Source organism: Pelodiscus sinensis, chromosome 26 (genome assembly GCF_052426305.1).
Source record: "Pelodiscus sinensis isolate ZL-2025 chromosome 26, ASM5242630v1, whole genome shotgun sequence".
NCBI lineage: Eukaryota > Metazoa > Chordata > Testudines > Trionychidae > Pelodiscus > Pelodiscus sinensis.
In genome coordinates this window covers 14701797-14717098 of record NC_143077.1, presented here as the reverse complement: position 1 = coordinate 14717098, position 15302 = coordinate 14701797, and the positions used below count along the sequence as shown (strand labels likewise).

The 15302-nt window shown below is 44.8% G+C and overlaps 1 protein-coding gene across 2 annotated transcripts in view; it reads left to right on the top strand.

The window, feature by feature from the left end:
• Nucleotides 1–2841: 2841 nt before the first annotated feature.
• YTHDF2 (YTH N6-methyladenosine RNA binding protein F2) overlaps nucleotides 2842–15302 on the top strand; it is a 31143-nt gene continuing 18682 nt past the window's right edge. Inside the window, exons 1-5 of one of the 2 annotated variants that reach the window (XM_075908850.2) lie at nucleotides 2842–3168; nucleotides 3499–3523; nucleotides 4149–4228; nucleotides 9098–10684; nucleotides 12952–14919. In XM_075908850.2, coding sequence (XP_075764965.2) covers nucleotides 3142–3168; nucleotides 3499–3523; nucleotides 4149–4228; nucleotides 9098–10684; nucleotides 12952–13008 — 1776 coding nt within the window. In that variant the 5' untranslated portion in view covers nucleotides 2842–3141 and the 3' untranslated portion in view covers nucleotides 13009–14919. Of the gene's footprint in view, nucleotides 3169–3498; nucleotides 3524–4148; nucleotides 4229–9097; nucleotides 10685–12951; nucleotides 14920–15302 lie in introns of those variants that run through there. The other variant, XM_075908849.2, reaches the window with a different exon arrangement.

Sequence of the window (15302 nt, the reverse complement as noted above, 5' to 3'; positions counted from 1 at the left end):
CGAAGTTTGAAACCTCATCAAGATCCCCTGAACTGGGAGCCACTATGGGTACATCTACACAGCAGCATTATTTTGGAATAACTGACATTAATAACACAGTGTGCATCTTACTCTGACTCATGGTAACCCTCATTTCACGAGGAGTAAGGGAAGTTAAAGGAAGAGTGTTTTCCTTTCGACTTCCTGCTGTATTAAGCTGTTTCAACTTAAAACTACGCTGTTGATGTAGCTGAAGTTGCGTAGCTTTATTTGACTTTAGCTCTGCAGTGCAGACGTGCCCTTTGTGTCTAGCTTACCCTGCCCAATAAGCTCTGTAGATGGTGTGGTGGTGGATCAGGGTGAGAGGCACACTGCAGATTTGTTACAAAACCCTGTAAAATTGTGAGGCTCACTTAAGAGCTATTCTGAGCCTAGGGTCTCTGAATTTGTTTGGCTGCAGTTCTTCCATGACACTGCACCACATAAGGGAAAACCACAGAACAATGGTCCCCTGAGGCCTTCCTGGCAGCTCTAAATTTCTCTTCTGTAGACCTATCAGTTTACCAGACTAAAGCTGGGGCCTGCTCCTTTACCACTGTAGTCAATGGCAAAAGCTTCCATTGACTTTAGTCTGAGCTAGATCTAGTAGTTGGTGGCAGAGAGAGCTGAGGCATGAGACACGGATTTGGAGCAGCCCCGCACCAAACGGATTGGATGGGACTGGCAGGCAGCCAGGTGGAGAGGCAGGCAATGATCGCTGGCAAAAGGTAAAAGTAACAGGGCTGGTCCCAGTACTGCCATGGAACACTAAATTTGGGCAAGATAGCCTGACCATGTGGTGGATTTACCACTGCAGCCTGAGTCAGGGACCTGCAGGGATGGAAATCCTGTGTGTGTCCTGGTGTTCAGCTTTCATGTCAACATGCCGGTGAAGCTACACATGACCTCATGTTTGGTTATTGCAACTCGGCAGCACCCCGCTTTCTCTTTCCTTGAGTGTTTAACACAGGGAACTTCTGAAGGGAGCGCTGCTGTAGTTGGATGACTGGCAATTCTTCAGCTCCTTCCAGTTCCACAGGTTACAGTGCACACTGCTGCATATGGGGAAGAGTAAGAGGCAATTGGCAAAGCCAAGTGCTTGGTCTATTAAAGTTGGATAGCTTCCCCAAATAGGTGTGGGAGCTGCTGTCAGATTACATCTCTACTTTTCATTCTCAGTGGGGGCCCTTCAAGTACCACAAGGCTCTTGTGGAAAGTAAATGTAAGCAACCATGCTGGGTGAGAGTAGCACAGTACTGCTGCAATTGATGTCCCAGCTACAGGGAAGCACACATACGTGCTCCTCTGGGATCTTGCTTGAGTTTTGGTTGCAGGCAAGTGCCAGAAAAACCTCCTTAGATCAGCAGCAGTCTATAGCACAGTCTTGGCCCCTGGTTTGAGAATCCTTCAAAGTTTCAAAGACCCCCAGCTCCAGGACATAGATAAGAATGGCCGTACTGGTCAGACCAAAGGTCCATCTAGCCCAGTAGCCTGTCTGCTGACAGTGGCCCCAAGGAGGGTGGACCGAAGACAATGATCAAGCGATTTGTCTCCTGCCATCCCTCTCCAGCCTCTGACAAACAGAGGCCAGGGACACCATTTCTGTCCCCTGGCTAATAGCCTCTTATGGACCTAACCTCCATGTCGGAGGTTAACAGGAACTTGGCAGCTCACTGAAAGAGGAGCAGGGACTACACAGCTGGAGAGATCAGTTGAAAGAATAAGATATTTAGGAGTGAAGTTTGGTAACACCTGTCACGAGCTGAATAAATGGAACATTTCCAACTCCACACAGCTGCTTCCTGGCTCTGTCCACTGCAATCCATACTCCCACCTCCAAACAGCTAGGACTTTTCCAGGAGGCGAGGAATCTGGCTGACTCATGATATTTAGGATTTGGGGTGGGAGGAAAACAATCTGTACCTTTAGGAAGCCCTTATTTACCATCTTCCTCCAACCCACTCCTCCACACACACACACACACCATATGCTGGACTCATGTCAGCACAAGTATGTTTTGCAGAAAGGAGACTGAAATGAAGAGCCCTTCAGCTTTATTTTGACTTCATTGCAAGAGGTAGGAGCTAGATTCCCACAATTCCCATCAAAATCAGCATTGCAATGCTGTGATGTAGCAAACGGCCATGTTTGCTCCCTTGGGAAATGCTCTAGTCTCCCTGGTGAAGGCTCATTTGTAATAGTCAAATATATTAACAATTCCATTAAACATTAAGGGCCAGATTTTGCAAACACATCAGCCCCCATTCAACAAGCATCTGGGCAGACCTCTGCAGGTGTGCAGAGTCCCAGTGCCTTCAGGATTGCAGGATTATTCCCATTTGTGTGGGTCAGACTGCCAGATGGAAGCTTATGTTATTTAATGTAACAGTGCTAAGTTTTGCATTAAACATTATTGTTTTTATTAAAATTGTAATTCCACTAAACCCTCATGGTTTTATTTTTATGGAATCAGTCTCTCTGACACACTGAGTACATTTCACGGACCTGAAAGAAGTGCCTCTGAGGCTCAAAAGCTTGCCTTTCTCACCAATCCTTGATCCAATAAAGGATATTACCTCACCCACCTTCTCCTGGGACCAGGAAGGCGACAATAATGCTGCATTCAATGCTTTTACTAAGAGTGCAAATTATTTTTTATTCAAAGATAAAACAGGTTTAATTGCTTAAATGTAATTATCACGAGGGCTTTTAATTGGAACCTGGCTCTCAATAAATGGGACGCTGCCCCTTTAAGAGCTCCCAGCCACAGACGACTCCCGAGTGAATTCCCCCTTTCACCCTCACTATCAAAGCACGTCCGGCAGGGGGCGCGCTCAGCGCCCCTAGGTCCTCCATCAGCCCGTCATGCGCCGCGCTCCCTCCTCTCTCGCCATTGTGCCTTGGAGTGGCGCGCGCGCTGCCCCGCGTGACGCCCGCACGGTGTCGGCGCGAGGCAGGCGGCCTCAGCCATAGAGGCGGGCGGAAGGGGCGAGGAGCTGGCTAGAGCGTCGCTCGAGCAGGCAGCCGCAGAGTCCGCCAGGAAGCCGAGCCGCGCGGTGCCTGCGCCCCGCTCCCCGGACAAAGCCGCCGCCGCCGCCGCCCGCCCGGAGCCCGATCGGAGCCATGTCGGCCAGCAGCCTCCTGGAGCAGGTACAGGCCCCCGCGCCGCCGCGCCCCGGCCTCCTCTCGCCGGGAGCCGCGCAAGGCCCCGGCTTCGGGCCTGGCCCCGCAGGGGCGGCGCTGGCTCCCCCCGGCCCTGCGGCTCTGCCGGGCCTACTGCGCGAGGGCGGGGAGGCCGCGGCCAGGCCGCGCCGGGGTCGGCTCCGCCTGGGCCTCCCCTGCCCGCCAGGCCCGGCCGCGCCGCCGCCAGGGCCGGGAGCTCCCCGAGCTCCGCCGCGCCCGGCGCCTCTGCCCCGACTCACCGCTGCCCCCTCCTCTCTCTTCCATGTCCCGCCGCGCCGCCTGCTGCCGCCGCTCCAGAGACCCAAGGGCCAAGGCAACAAAGGTGAGAGCCGGCGGGGGGCGGGCGCTGGGGACCGGGGATCCCGGGCGGGCGGCGGGTCGGAGTGGAGGCCGCGGCCAGGGAGCCTGGGGGCATGTTTAGGGCTGCTATGGTGGCCCCTCGGGGGGGGGGGCAGGATTTTGCAGGGCGGAGTGAGGAGCTTAAGGGGTTCCTTGGAGCAGGGGGGAAAAGGGGATTTTTATTTAAAAGGCTCAGAATGGAAGTAAGAGTTGAGTGAGAAATGCGAGGCTCTTGGGAGCCCAGCATCAGGGTGTGTTGCTTTAGGAACGGCCCCTCTCCTGAGTCGCCTCCAGGTGAGTGTATATGCTGGCGTGGCCTGGAGGCAGATGCCTGGGAAGCTGTGCAGCAGAAGTAATTCAGTGATTCGGTGAACTTAAATTAGGCTCCATTGGGGTCGGAAGAAATTTCCTTTAGAGGGCCCTGCTGATAGGGTGGGAGACCTTCATCATTCGTGTCATCATTAATGGGGAAGAGCTGGCAATGTTCTGACTTAGTGAGACTTTTTATTATAATGTAGGTTTTTCTATATCACTGAACACGTTTAGGTTAATAAGGGTACTGCTTTGAGTTGTGGCTGTCTTTCTAAAGTTATGAATTTTGTTCTTAGTGCAAAATGGATCTGTGCACCAGAAGGATGGATTAAATGATGATGACTTTGAACCCTATTTGAGCCCTCAGGCCAGGCCGGTGAGTACTAGAAATCTTATTTCTTTACTTAAGGGTTAGAGTGTGCCAAGCAATTACATAATTTTCTGCCACAGACTAATGCTTTTTTTAAGCTTTTCTTTGATGTTTTAGTTGACTTCTCTACACCATGGATTGGGTTTGACATTTGCTAGCTTATTATGGCTGCTAAAACCATATTGGCTTTTGTCAGTAAATAAGCATTAACAAGAGTAGAAAACATTGTGGTAATTATTGTTAAAATATATTAACTATAGCAGTCCTTACATTTAAATAAAAATATTTAATTTAACAATAATTAAAAATGCCTTGGAGTTAAGGAACAAAAACATAAGCTCCTTAACACTTTTGCAGCTTATTTGGGTTGCACTGATGCAACTGTGTGGACAGAATTTGACCCCTAAAGTGTTTATACTGATCATAAAAGATGCTTCTGATGAAGTTAGAAGTAGTAAAATGAATTAATTAATCTTGTGATCATTTTTGATTTTTCAGTTGCACTCTAAAACATGGCACTTACTTACTCATTTTTAGTTGATTATATATAGTATGATGAGATTTTGCATGGCCATATAATATACTCAGTAAACTGTGGTAATGCTCTAGAGGCTTGTCTTTCGGAGAGGATATTGGTGTTCTTATCTCTGTTTACCAAGCAAACTGGAAAAGTCAAGTTAGTTTTTTGTTCTGTTTTTTTACAAAAACCAGAATGGTATTGGTTAACTGAGAAGGCACAAGCAAATGAAACTTCCATTTTATGTCAAAACTGAGCTGTAAAGTTTGAAGCTGTCATTACCAGAGACTTCACCATGTTTCTCTATTTTCATTACTCACTACTTATGAAGATAAGTTATACTGTTCTGTTAAAGGAGAAGTGTGTGACATATATAAAAGATGAAGGAATACTGCATGGAGTAGGTTTGTTATGGGAGGATAGTTAAGTTGCATCAATGATTTTTTTCAGTTAATCTCAGTTAACTTATTTTTTTCTGAAAGAGTCCAGATATAAGTCTAATAAAGCCAGTAAGTTGCATTTCTCAGTTTTAGTTTTGTCAGCCACATTTTTATAGTTTTTTTCAAACAGTGATACCCATTTCATTACCTTTTGTGGTGCGAATTCTAAATATGCAACAAGTATGACAGTTTCTAATGTCTCCTTTTTTGTTTTAATTAGTCCCCAATTTATAGTGAACTGTGCTATCCTATCATTAGCATCCTACCTGGCTGGTAAGGTCATTTAGGAATTGAGCTCCCTGGAAACATGCGAGCCTAGTTTTGAATCTGTGTAGATGGTGTTTCTCAGAGTCCTAGCTAAAGATAGCTGTGTGTCTTGCCTAATGCATTTGATGGCACCTTGTGTTGTCATAGAAGTTGATACCACCAATTCTGAGGGAGAGGGGTTGAATATTTAGACACTTTCCATTTACAAATCACACTTCGGTGTCAAATTATTTGCAAACTAAACTGCTAAATTTACTATTATCTGACAGTTTGGAGAAGCAGTATCTTTTTCATTTATTTGATGTGCTTTGTGAATAGTCACTCTTTTCACTTTTCAATGTTGTATAATTTATTTGCTCTTGTCCATATTTTGTGAGTTCATATAATAAGATGAGAAATCAGCACAAAGCAGTTGGCTGTGGTGCCCCTGAGCAAATGGAACAGATTTGTCAGTGATGGTTCCTTATTGGAAGATGAGAAAGGAAATGGTATATAAGACACTAAGAAATTAAATTGTTTGCAAACACAGTTAATGGATTAAGAGTAGGACTCCTAGATGCTATAAAAATACAAATAATGAGGAGTGGCTGCATTTTGAAACTGCATTCCAGCTAATATGCATACATATTAGATAACCAGATGAGACAGGTGCCTACTTTTAAATTCAGGAACAAGTGGGCAATGCCATTTTAGGAGCCGCTATTAACTAATTTGGCAACCCACTGAATCGCCTTAAATGTGACTAGGTTGCTTTGTATTCCAAAGCTCAAATGTACAGTAAGTGAGTCTTAAACACTAGAAAAGGCTTTAGAACTCTAATCCCTGAGGAGAGGGATGCAGAGGAAGAGTGAGTTGGGGGGACTTTTCAAAAAGCATTAGTCATCTAGGAGAATTGAATGCTGGTGGAGTTCTATTTGCATATTAATCAGTGACACTCTTATCACTGAAGTTTGAGAGAGAAAAGCATGGGACTTCCTGTTTCATAGCAGTATGCACATTCCTATAATTTCACCACTGAACATAAATATATTTTTGAATTTACTGAATTTACTGTTTTAATCCTTATTTTAAATTATGTTCATCAATTTATTGCACAAATATAGCTTTTATATCTCACAGATTTAGATGATGTGTCAGTCTGTCATAGTCCAGCCCTTCCTTGTCTCTGTTATATATTTAAGGAGAAAACTTTTTTCTGGGAATTTTAATCTGCTTGTGAGTAAGTTTTCTATCCTTCAAAAGGAGGTTTGTATCATTTTTAGCTGAAATCTTAAATGCTTATTTACATTACACTGTAGGGCCCAATTCTGTAACATCTCGTCATATAAATCAGGCATGGAGAACCTTGGGCCCAGAAGCTGGATGTGACCCCTGGCTTTCCTGGATCCAGCCCCTGAGGCTCAGGGGACCCCAACATTGGGAAGCCCACACTGCCATTCTAGCTGCCCCACCACAGGGCTGGATTGCACAAAATCTACTAGGCTGTTTTTCCCCCTTGCCCCCCTTAGGCTCTGTTGTGGGAGAGGAATGTGGGGAGTGTCTTTCTCCTTCTCAGATGGAGGCTACATCAGTCAGGGTTTTTTTTAAACTTCTCACTTGTGTGGCCCCTGGCTGATTTTTTTCTGTGCATCAGTGGCCAGCAACCCAAAAAAGAGTGCCCACCTCTGACATAAATAGTCCCATCAACTTAAAGACTATTGACTGAGTTAGGGTTAGCAGGATGGAGCTCTTAAATTGTTGCAATTATACATCCGAACATACTGACTGATAGACTCAAGCAGCTCAATCTGTTTAGCTTAAAGAGAATATGGTTTAGGGGTGACTTGGTTTGTTTGTTTATAAGAATCTCAGTTTAGCTAAGTAATATAGAATGATCCAGTAGTTGAAACTAGACACATTCAGGCTTGATGTTAGCAATACATTTTTAGCAGTGAGGGTAATTAAACATTGGAGCAGCATAAATGAATAGTCATGGTGGATTTTCCATCACTGACCTTTTTAAAATCACAGTTGGTTGTTTTTCAAAAGGATTTGCTCCAGTAATTATTTTGGGGAAGTTCTATGGCTCATGTTATCTAGGAGGCCAGACTAGATGATCATGATGGTCTCTTCTTGTCCTGGAATCTCTGAATTCACTTCTATTGTACTACTAATTTATTTTTCCATTCTTCTCAGCTGGGAAAATGAAAATAGACTAATCCAGTTTATTTTCAGTTTTCAAGCAGTAGCACTGTGATGTTTGTTTGGGTGACGAACTTCAGGAGAGTTTAAAAAAAAACCCACCAAGAACGTGGTTCCATTGGAATCTTTACAATTTTCTATTTTATTTTCTATTAATTTTAGATAAGTTTCAGGCCAAATATGACCTGTTTAAATTTGGAATCTAGACAGCCTGCCTTCACTTCAATCAAAGAGAGACAGATCTGCTATTTCTTTAGAATGCCAGAGCCATCCTGAGCCTACATAGATTTTGATGCGTATATGGCATGAAGTCCTTCAGGAGTGCTCTTGGCGCGCACAGGACTGATTCAGTGAAAACAATTGATTGGTGCCTAATGTAAGCCAAGTTTTTCAATGGGAACTGACCCTGGCTTTAATCTTTCCATGGCAATCCAGTGCAGACAACTGTCAATGTAGCATTAAGGACTCTGTGCATACGGGTTCAAACTGCTTGGTGATAAAAACCTATTAGTGTTACTGCAAGAACTCCTTGGGTGAATGGTTTTAAAGATGAAATGCCAGCAAGCAAGTCTTTGTGATGTCTGTTACGTTTCCCAGTTGTAGAATTAGACATTGGTGGTAGTAATATAGGGGTTCTGCAGATGTTAACGTATAGAGTAGAAAAGTCACTTCTGGTGTGGAAGAGACCTGTTGCGTCTGTAGCAGTGCTGGAAAGGCCCCTTTAGAAAAGCTTTCATGTTTTAATTTATCACTAATTCGTAACAGGTTGCTGAAGCTTCAGAATAGTTTGCATTTTGAGGATGATGCTCTAAATGCCATGTTAGTTCTAAAATTCTCAGGATTATTTTTGTGCACTTACATTTCTCCAAAGGTGCTTGTTATGGATAATCAATTTATGAGAATTTTATATCAGGAAAAATGTGGCCTTTAATAAAACTGTTTAATGGAGTTTTATGTCATTTTAATAATGCCTCTTTTCCCTGCACATCCCTTTCTTTCCTTGCCCCTCTCTGGTACCCCCACCCCAAAAACATGTCAACCTTACTGATAACAGGCTCCCCAAAACTCCCAAACTCTTAAAACCCACTGTAGCAGGCAGGTATTCTGACACTATTCTTTGTGCTCTAGATAAACTGTTGAACAGCTCCAGAGCATTTTGTTCATATTGTAAAATTGGTACCCATTCCATATGGTGAATCTAAAAAAAAAAAAAAAAAAAAAAAGCTTCTACGCTTTGGAATGAATTGTCTTAAATCTTATTTAGTCTTTCTGTCAGTGAAACAGGTTTTAATACGTGTTTGACTGAAGATACATTTGAAAGCCATGAATCCTATTTACTGATGGCTTTGAATATGTTTGAACGGCTGAAGTAGAGGGGTGGGGCATGAGAATAGAAGGGATTTTATTTGAAGCTCCTTGTTGTTTTATTCTGCTTATTCTAATTGTTCAGTGCTTATTTTTGTCTTGCAGAATAACGCATACACTGCAATGTCTGACTCCTACTTGCCAAGTTACTACAGTCCATCCATTGGATTTTCCTACTCGTTAGGCGAAGCTGCCTGGTCTACAGGGGGTGATCCACCCATGCCCTATTTAACATCGTATGGACAGCTCAGCAATGGAGAGCCTCACTTCCTCCCAGATGCAATGTTTGGGCAGCCAGGGGCCCTGAGCAGCACTCCGTTTCTTGGGCAGCATGGCTTTAACTTCTTTCCGAGTGGAATTGACTTTTCTGCTTGGGGAAATAACAGTTCTCAGGGACAGTCCACTCAAAGCTCTGGATATAGTAGCAATTATGCTTATGCACCAAGCTCCCTGGGTGGAGCCATGATTGATGGACAGTCTGCTTTTGCCAATGAGACTCTGAATAAGGCTCCTGGTATGAATACCATAGACCAAGGGATGGCAGCATTGAAGTTGGGGAGCACAGATGTTGCAAGCAATGTCCCAAAAGTTGTTGGTTCTGCTGTTGGGAGTGGTTCCATTACCAGTAATATTGTGGCATCTAACAGTTTGCCTCCTGCTACCATTGCTCCTCCAAAACCAACATCCTGGGCTGATATTGCTAGCAAACCTGCAAAGCAGCAGCCTAAGCTGAAGACCAAGAATGGTATTGCAGGTTCAAGTCTTCCACCACCTCCAATAAAACATAACATGGATATTGGAACTTGGGATAACAAAGGGCCAGTGGCAAAAGCGCATTCCCAGGCTTTGGTTCAGAATATTGGTCAGCAGCCCCCCCAAGTGTCCCCTCAGCCAGTGGGTCAGCAGATCAATAATAGCCCACCTGTGGCCCAGGCTTCACCTGGCCAACAGCCGCAGCCCCTGCCCCCACCACCACCACAACCAGCCCAACTTCCGGTGCAGCAACAGGCAGCTCAGCCCACTCGCTGGGTTGCACCTCGTAACCGTGGCAGTGGGTTTGGCCAAAATGGAGTGGATGGTAATGGAGTGGGACAGTCTCAAGCCAATTCTGGTTCCACTCCTTCGGAACCGCACCCAGTGTTGGAGAAGTTGAGATCCATCAACAACTACAACCCCAAGGATTTTGACTGGAACCCAAAACATGGCCGAGTTTTCATCATTAAGAGTTACTCTGAGGACGATATCCACCGTTCCATTAAATATAACATCTGGTGCAGTACAGAGCATGGCAACAAGAGACTGGATGCTGCTTATCGCTCCATGAACGGGAAAGGCCCCGTTTACTTACTGTTCAGTGTCAATGGCAGTGGTCACTTCTGCGGAGTGGCAGAAATGAAGTCTGCTGTGGACTACAACACGTGTGCAGGTGTGTGGTCCCAGGACAAATGGAAGGGACGTTTTGATGTCAGGTGGATTTTTGTGAAGGACGTTCCCAACAGCCAGCTGCGGCACATCCGCCTAGAGAACAACGAGAATAAACCAGTGACCAACTCCAGGGACACTCAGGAAGTGCCTCTGGAAAAGGCTAAGCAGGTGTTGAAAATCATTGCCACCTATAAGCACACCACCTCCATCTTTGATGACTTCTCACACTATGAGAAACGCCAGGAGGAGGAGGAAAATGTTAAAAAGGTAATCTGCCTCCCTGTCTTCCTGGATTTTGGGGGATGGGGAAGCATAGCGAAGCAGGGTGGTACAATGGACTGATGAACTACTCTGGAAACTTGTGCTCATAAGTGAATTGGGGTCTCACTTGAATTTCTAGTTAACTGTGCATCATGAACCCACTGTCTAGTGTGGCAGGCTCTGCTGTGCAACACGTGTTCTGGTGGAGCTATGTGGGGAAACGTGTGGCACCTGCCTGTTATAACCTAAACGCTAGTCGGTGCTACGAGTCAGACTTTTCTGAATACCAAATTCCTAATTATTTTTAAACAATTGATCGGTTTTGACAAGACTTCTCTTTTGACAAAAATACATTCTATAATAAAAGTGGAACTTGGGTAATATGTATCAAATCAATGAGGAATCTTAGTTGTCAACACCTTCTTACCAATGGAGTTACAGTACCATCTATACTGTGATTACATGGAAACTTAGTAACTTTGGGCCTTGATTTTTTCTGTTTGATACAAATCAGGGTGTTAAATATGCCTGTGGATGACTTCGCCCCTTTTAGGGATGTAGCTAGTTTGAGCCAAAACACTAATTAAGAATTAGTACCAGCAGCAGCTTCCAAGTTTGGCAGGGCTTACTTTAGTTCCAGCAACAGAAAATTCTTCACCTAGTATCTGAAGAGATAAAACAGACTGCAAATAATTCAGTGTGAGGCATTGAACAGACAATTCAAGTGTGCCCCTTTTCAAGTATTTTAATGTTTACTAGAGTACAGAGATGGGATACCAGTCACACACACTTGACTAGCATTTAGCAGAAAACCTTTTGGGAAAGTCTGGGTGGGAAAGCATTGAAATAGTTATATTGGTGTGATCTTTGCTGGGGTTCTGTTCTAAAATCTGCCATGTCAAGCACCTTCATGTTCTAAAATCTGCCATGTCATTTGAGGCCCAATTTGCTCTTGTCTGGCTGCTGCATTCTAAGTTTCAACTTGCTGCTGAGGGAGAAGGTAAGAAATCTGATCACAGAAGTGCGAGATGGTACTCTTCAGGAAATGAGATTGCTAGTAGGTGTCACACTTGGCTTGTGCAGAGCAGCAGAATTTGCAGTGCAAGGAAAGGTCACCTCTTGAGGAAGGGAGGCAGCTGAATAGTGTGATGAACCTAGTGAAGAACAGAACAAATGTGGGAATTGGCTTAAAGTTTAAAGTATTTTAAGAGTAAAAATGTTAGAATTGAAATTTACAAATGGTTCATACAAAAGCAACTTAAGTTGAGGTTTAAGCCCATTTAATTTCTTGAGTTTTTTTTCAATTTGCAATTTCCTTCCCCTGCTTCCTTCAAAACCAGTTCCCTTAAGAGTTACCAGTGACAAACGGCTAAGAGCAGAAATGGCAGCTGAAAAACATGTTTAGAACATTCAAGATACCTTTTCATATTACATTTGCGTTAGCTAGTGTACCACTTCAGTAGATAAGTGATTAAGGAAGTTCTTTCCTCTCTCCTTATGAGGGAACTTAGACATGTATCTCTGAAATTCATAGGAAAAGTATGAATTCTTGGAGGTATGTTTGCTTTGTACTACAGACTCATATTTTCTTTGTTACAGTATATGCTCTGGCTCCCAGCCCTATGATGTCTGTTATGGAGGAAGTCACTTAACCTCTCTCTCACTATGGTATCTCAGGGCCTGCTTGACTTGTCAGATCACTTTGAGGCAGCCTGGAAAATCATCTTTAAGTTTTCCTGCAGCTACTGTTTCATCACTTGAATGAGAACCAGCATTTGGGTTCCTGGCTTCTAGTTTTGTTGATCATTAATAAAATAGATACTTGTGTTTCTGCCTTGTGACTGTTGCTGGCAAGAGCAAATCTTGTCTGTGAGCACCTCAGCTGGCCACCTGAAAAGGATTCACATACCAATTTCAAACTCTGCCCCAGCAGCAGTTAATGGCAGACTGCCTGTCCATGGTCTGTTAGACCTCTTTTGTATTAGAGAAACCCCACAACTAAGGGCTCTTTGTCTCTGCAGTCAGTGGAAGATGGCGCTTTGTACATGTTCTGCATTCTTGTTCCTTGAGGCTTAAACATCTCAGTTTGGCTGATGCCTAACTTTTAACAAGCTACAACTGTTCCATTTGGTTTTGTACTTGGCCAAGGCCATTTCAGTACTGTCGCTTCTGCAGAGCAGCTTGTACAGAGTGACTGTGACAAATGTAGTCTCTCCTAGCCCTCTCGCAATTCTGGGGAGTTGGACTCAGTATTTTCTCTCCTGTTTCTCAAGTTAATCCTTTTAAGAATTCCTGCAACCGAGATACGTTGGGGTAACAGATTTCTTTAGAGCACTGAACGGTCTCTTTAGAGCATATCTAAACAGTCATATGAGCGATGTTTTACTTTGATGTTTGTTCCGTGTCCTCTTACACACAAATTTAGACTTTTAAATTCCCTTTATTATGAGCAGACCACTGGGCCTTCTCTTCTGCTGTGTCTCCGTTCTTATGCTGGTCTCCACTTCTTCCCTGTCCTTAGTTTTTGTTCTGTTTTCCAATCCAGAAATAGGTTTTTCCAGACCCTTTAATGTTCTATCCAAGACTGCAGAAGCTGATAGCTCCTATTTAGGCTGGCTTCAGGTTTCTCAAGACCTTTAACAATTGCTCCCACAGTAAATTCCATCACTGACTGCGGTAGTGTATGAACTGCTTTATTTTTAAAACTAGTAGTAACCCTTTGTTACCAGAAGGTGTAGCATTGACTTGAGAACGTCAGAACAGCCATCCTGGGTCAGACCTAAGGTCCATTTAGTCCAAACTGTGTCCTCCACCACCACCTTCCAGATGGTCAGTGGTTTGAGCTCACCCTCCCTCTCCCTGCAGTAGGGACCACGTACGGGCACTCAAGCCCTGCTTCTTCCTCCTTCCCCCCGCGAGGTTAGAGTGCCAGCACCGGCTTCCCTTGATGGTTGGGGGTGGGGGTTAAGCCCCAAAACTCCCTGTGAGATCTGGCTCATGGGGAAGAAGTGGAGCCGGAAGCAGCTCCGTGTGCTGCCACTGCTTCACCCTCAGCTGGGGGAACAGCTGCACGTGGACATGCTGCCTGGAGGCTTTCCCCACTACTCCCATTGGCTGGAATTGAGGCCATTGGGAGTAGCAGGAGGCCATGCCTGGGACACAATGTTTGGGAGCAGCATGGATCCCGAAAGCAAGTACAGTAAGTGCCTCCTTCCCCCTCATGCCCAGCCCCCCTGCACTTCCACACTGCTCCTGCACCCTCTCCCCTGGCCAGGCACGCTACTCCCAGCCTGCTTCTGTACCCTCCCTTCCAGACCTTGTACCCTCATCCCCTCCTGCACCTCACCTCTTGTCCAGATCCTGCACCCCCATCCCTATCCGCCTCATTGGTAGCCTTGTTCCGCACAATGAAACCCTCATTTTTGTCCCAACCCCAGAGCTGTGGAGGGTTCTCCAAAATCCACTTACCCTGGAACTCCAGAACAGAAATCTGGCCTGTGGGAAGCCCTCAATCCTCCCTGTCTCTCCCCATCACCCCATGGGGCTGGAGCACGGGAGGAGTGAGGTCTCAGTTGGCGGCCACATCAGTGGTTTTTTTTTGCCTCTTTCTTGTGTGGTCCCCAACTGATTTTTCTGTGGGTCAGTGGGCCCCAATCCAAAAAAGGTTCCCTGCCCTGCCATAAATGGAGACAATATTGAAACTTTTTGTTAGACAAATTAATATTTTACTTCATTTTAAATGAAGTTTGGTAAACTAACATGAAAAAGTTAAAGTGCACTAGCGGAATGGTTCAGGTGTAACTTATGTAATTAACAGCAAGTTTCCGTTAGCAATTGGTGGTCCAGGGGAAGGGTGGCATTGAGCCAGGTGGGCCATGGGCCAAACAGTTTGAGAACCACTGATCTAGTCCAGTATCCTGTCTTCCGACAGTGGCTATTGTCAGGGGCCCTAGGGGGAATGAACAGAACAGGTAGTAATCGAGTGATCCATCCCCTGATGCCCATTCCCAGTTTCTGTCAAACAGAGGCTAGGGATGCCATCCCTGCTCATCCTGGCTGAACATCTTGTGTATTCCTGGCTCAAAAGTAATGCAGGTAAAATCATGAGTGCTCCAAGAATCGCAGTGGATCTCAGTTTTATAGCTCTGTTCTGTTGCTTGGCATTATGAATTGCGTGTAAACCGTGCACACACGTTCTGTGGACTTGAGAAAGGCATTTGCATAAATATTTACATGCTTCAGTTCGAGTGGCAACGTGTCGTGTGTTTGCTTCACTATTGGTAAAAGGATTATTTTCAGAAAGTAAGAATGAAGCTTGTATTGAGTCTTGAAGAGCTGATTTGGGTGTCAGGGTGCATCTGTTAGAATCTCAAAGTAGGAACATGGGACTTACCAGATGGACCATTATTTCCTGAAGTGTGTTCTTTTCCCATTAGTTGACACCTGAAGCTTCATAGGAATATTAAACCTCCTTTCAAACACTATAATAGAGAACTAATGCCACTGCCAGTTTTGAGGGGTGCAGTTTGGGGAATAACTAAAAAAATCCAGCTGGTTAGCAAATGCAGATTTAACATACTTTAATCACATTTAAAACACTTTTTTTCAGCATGCTTTGTCGTTG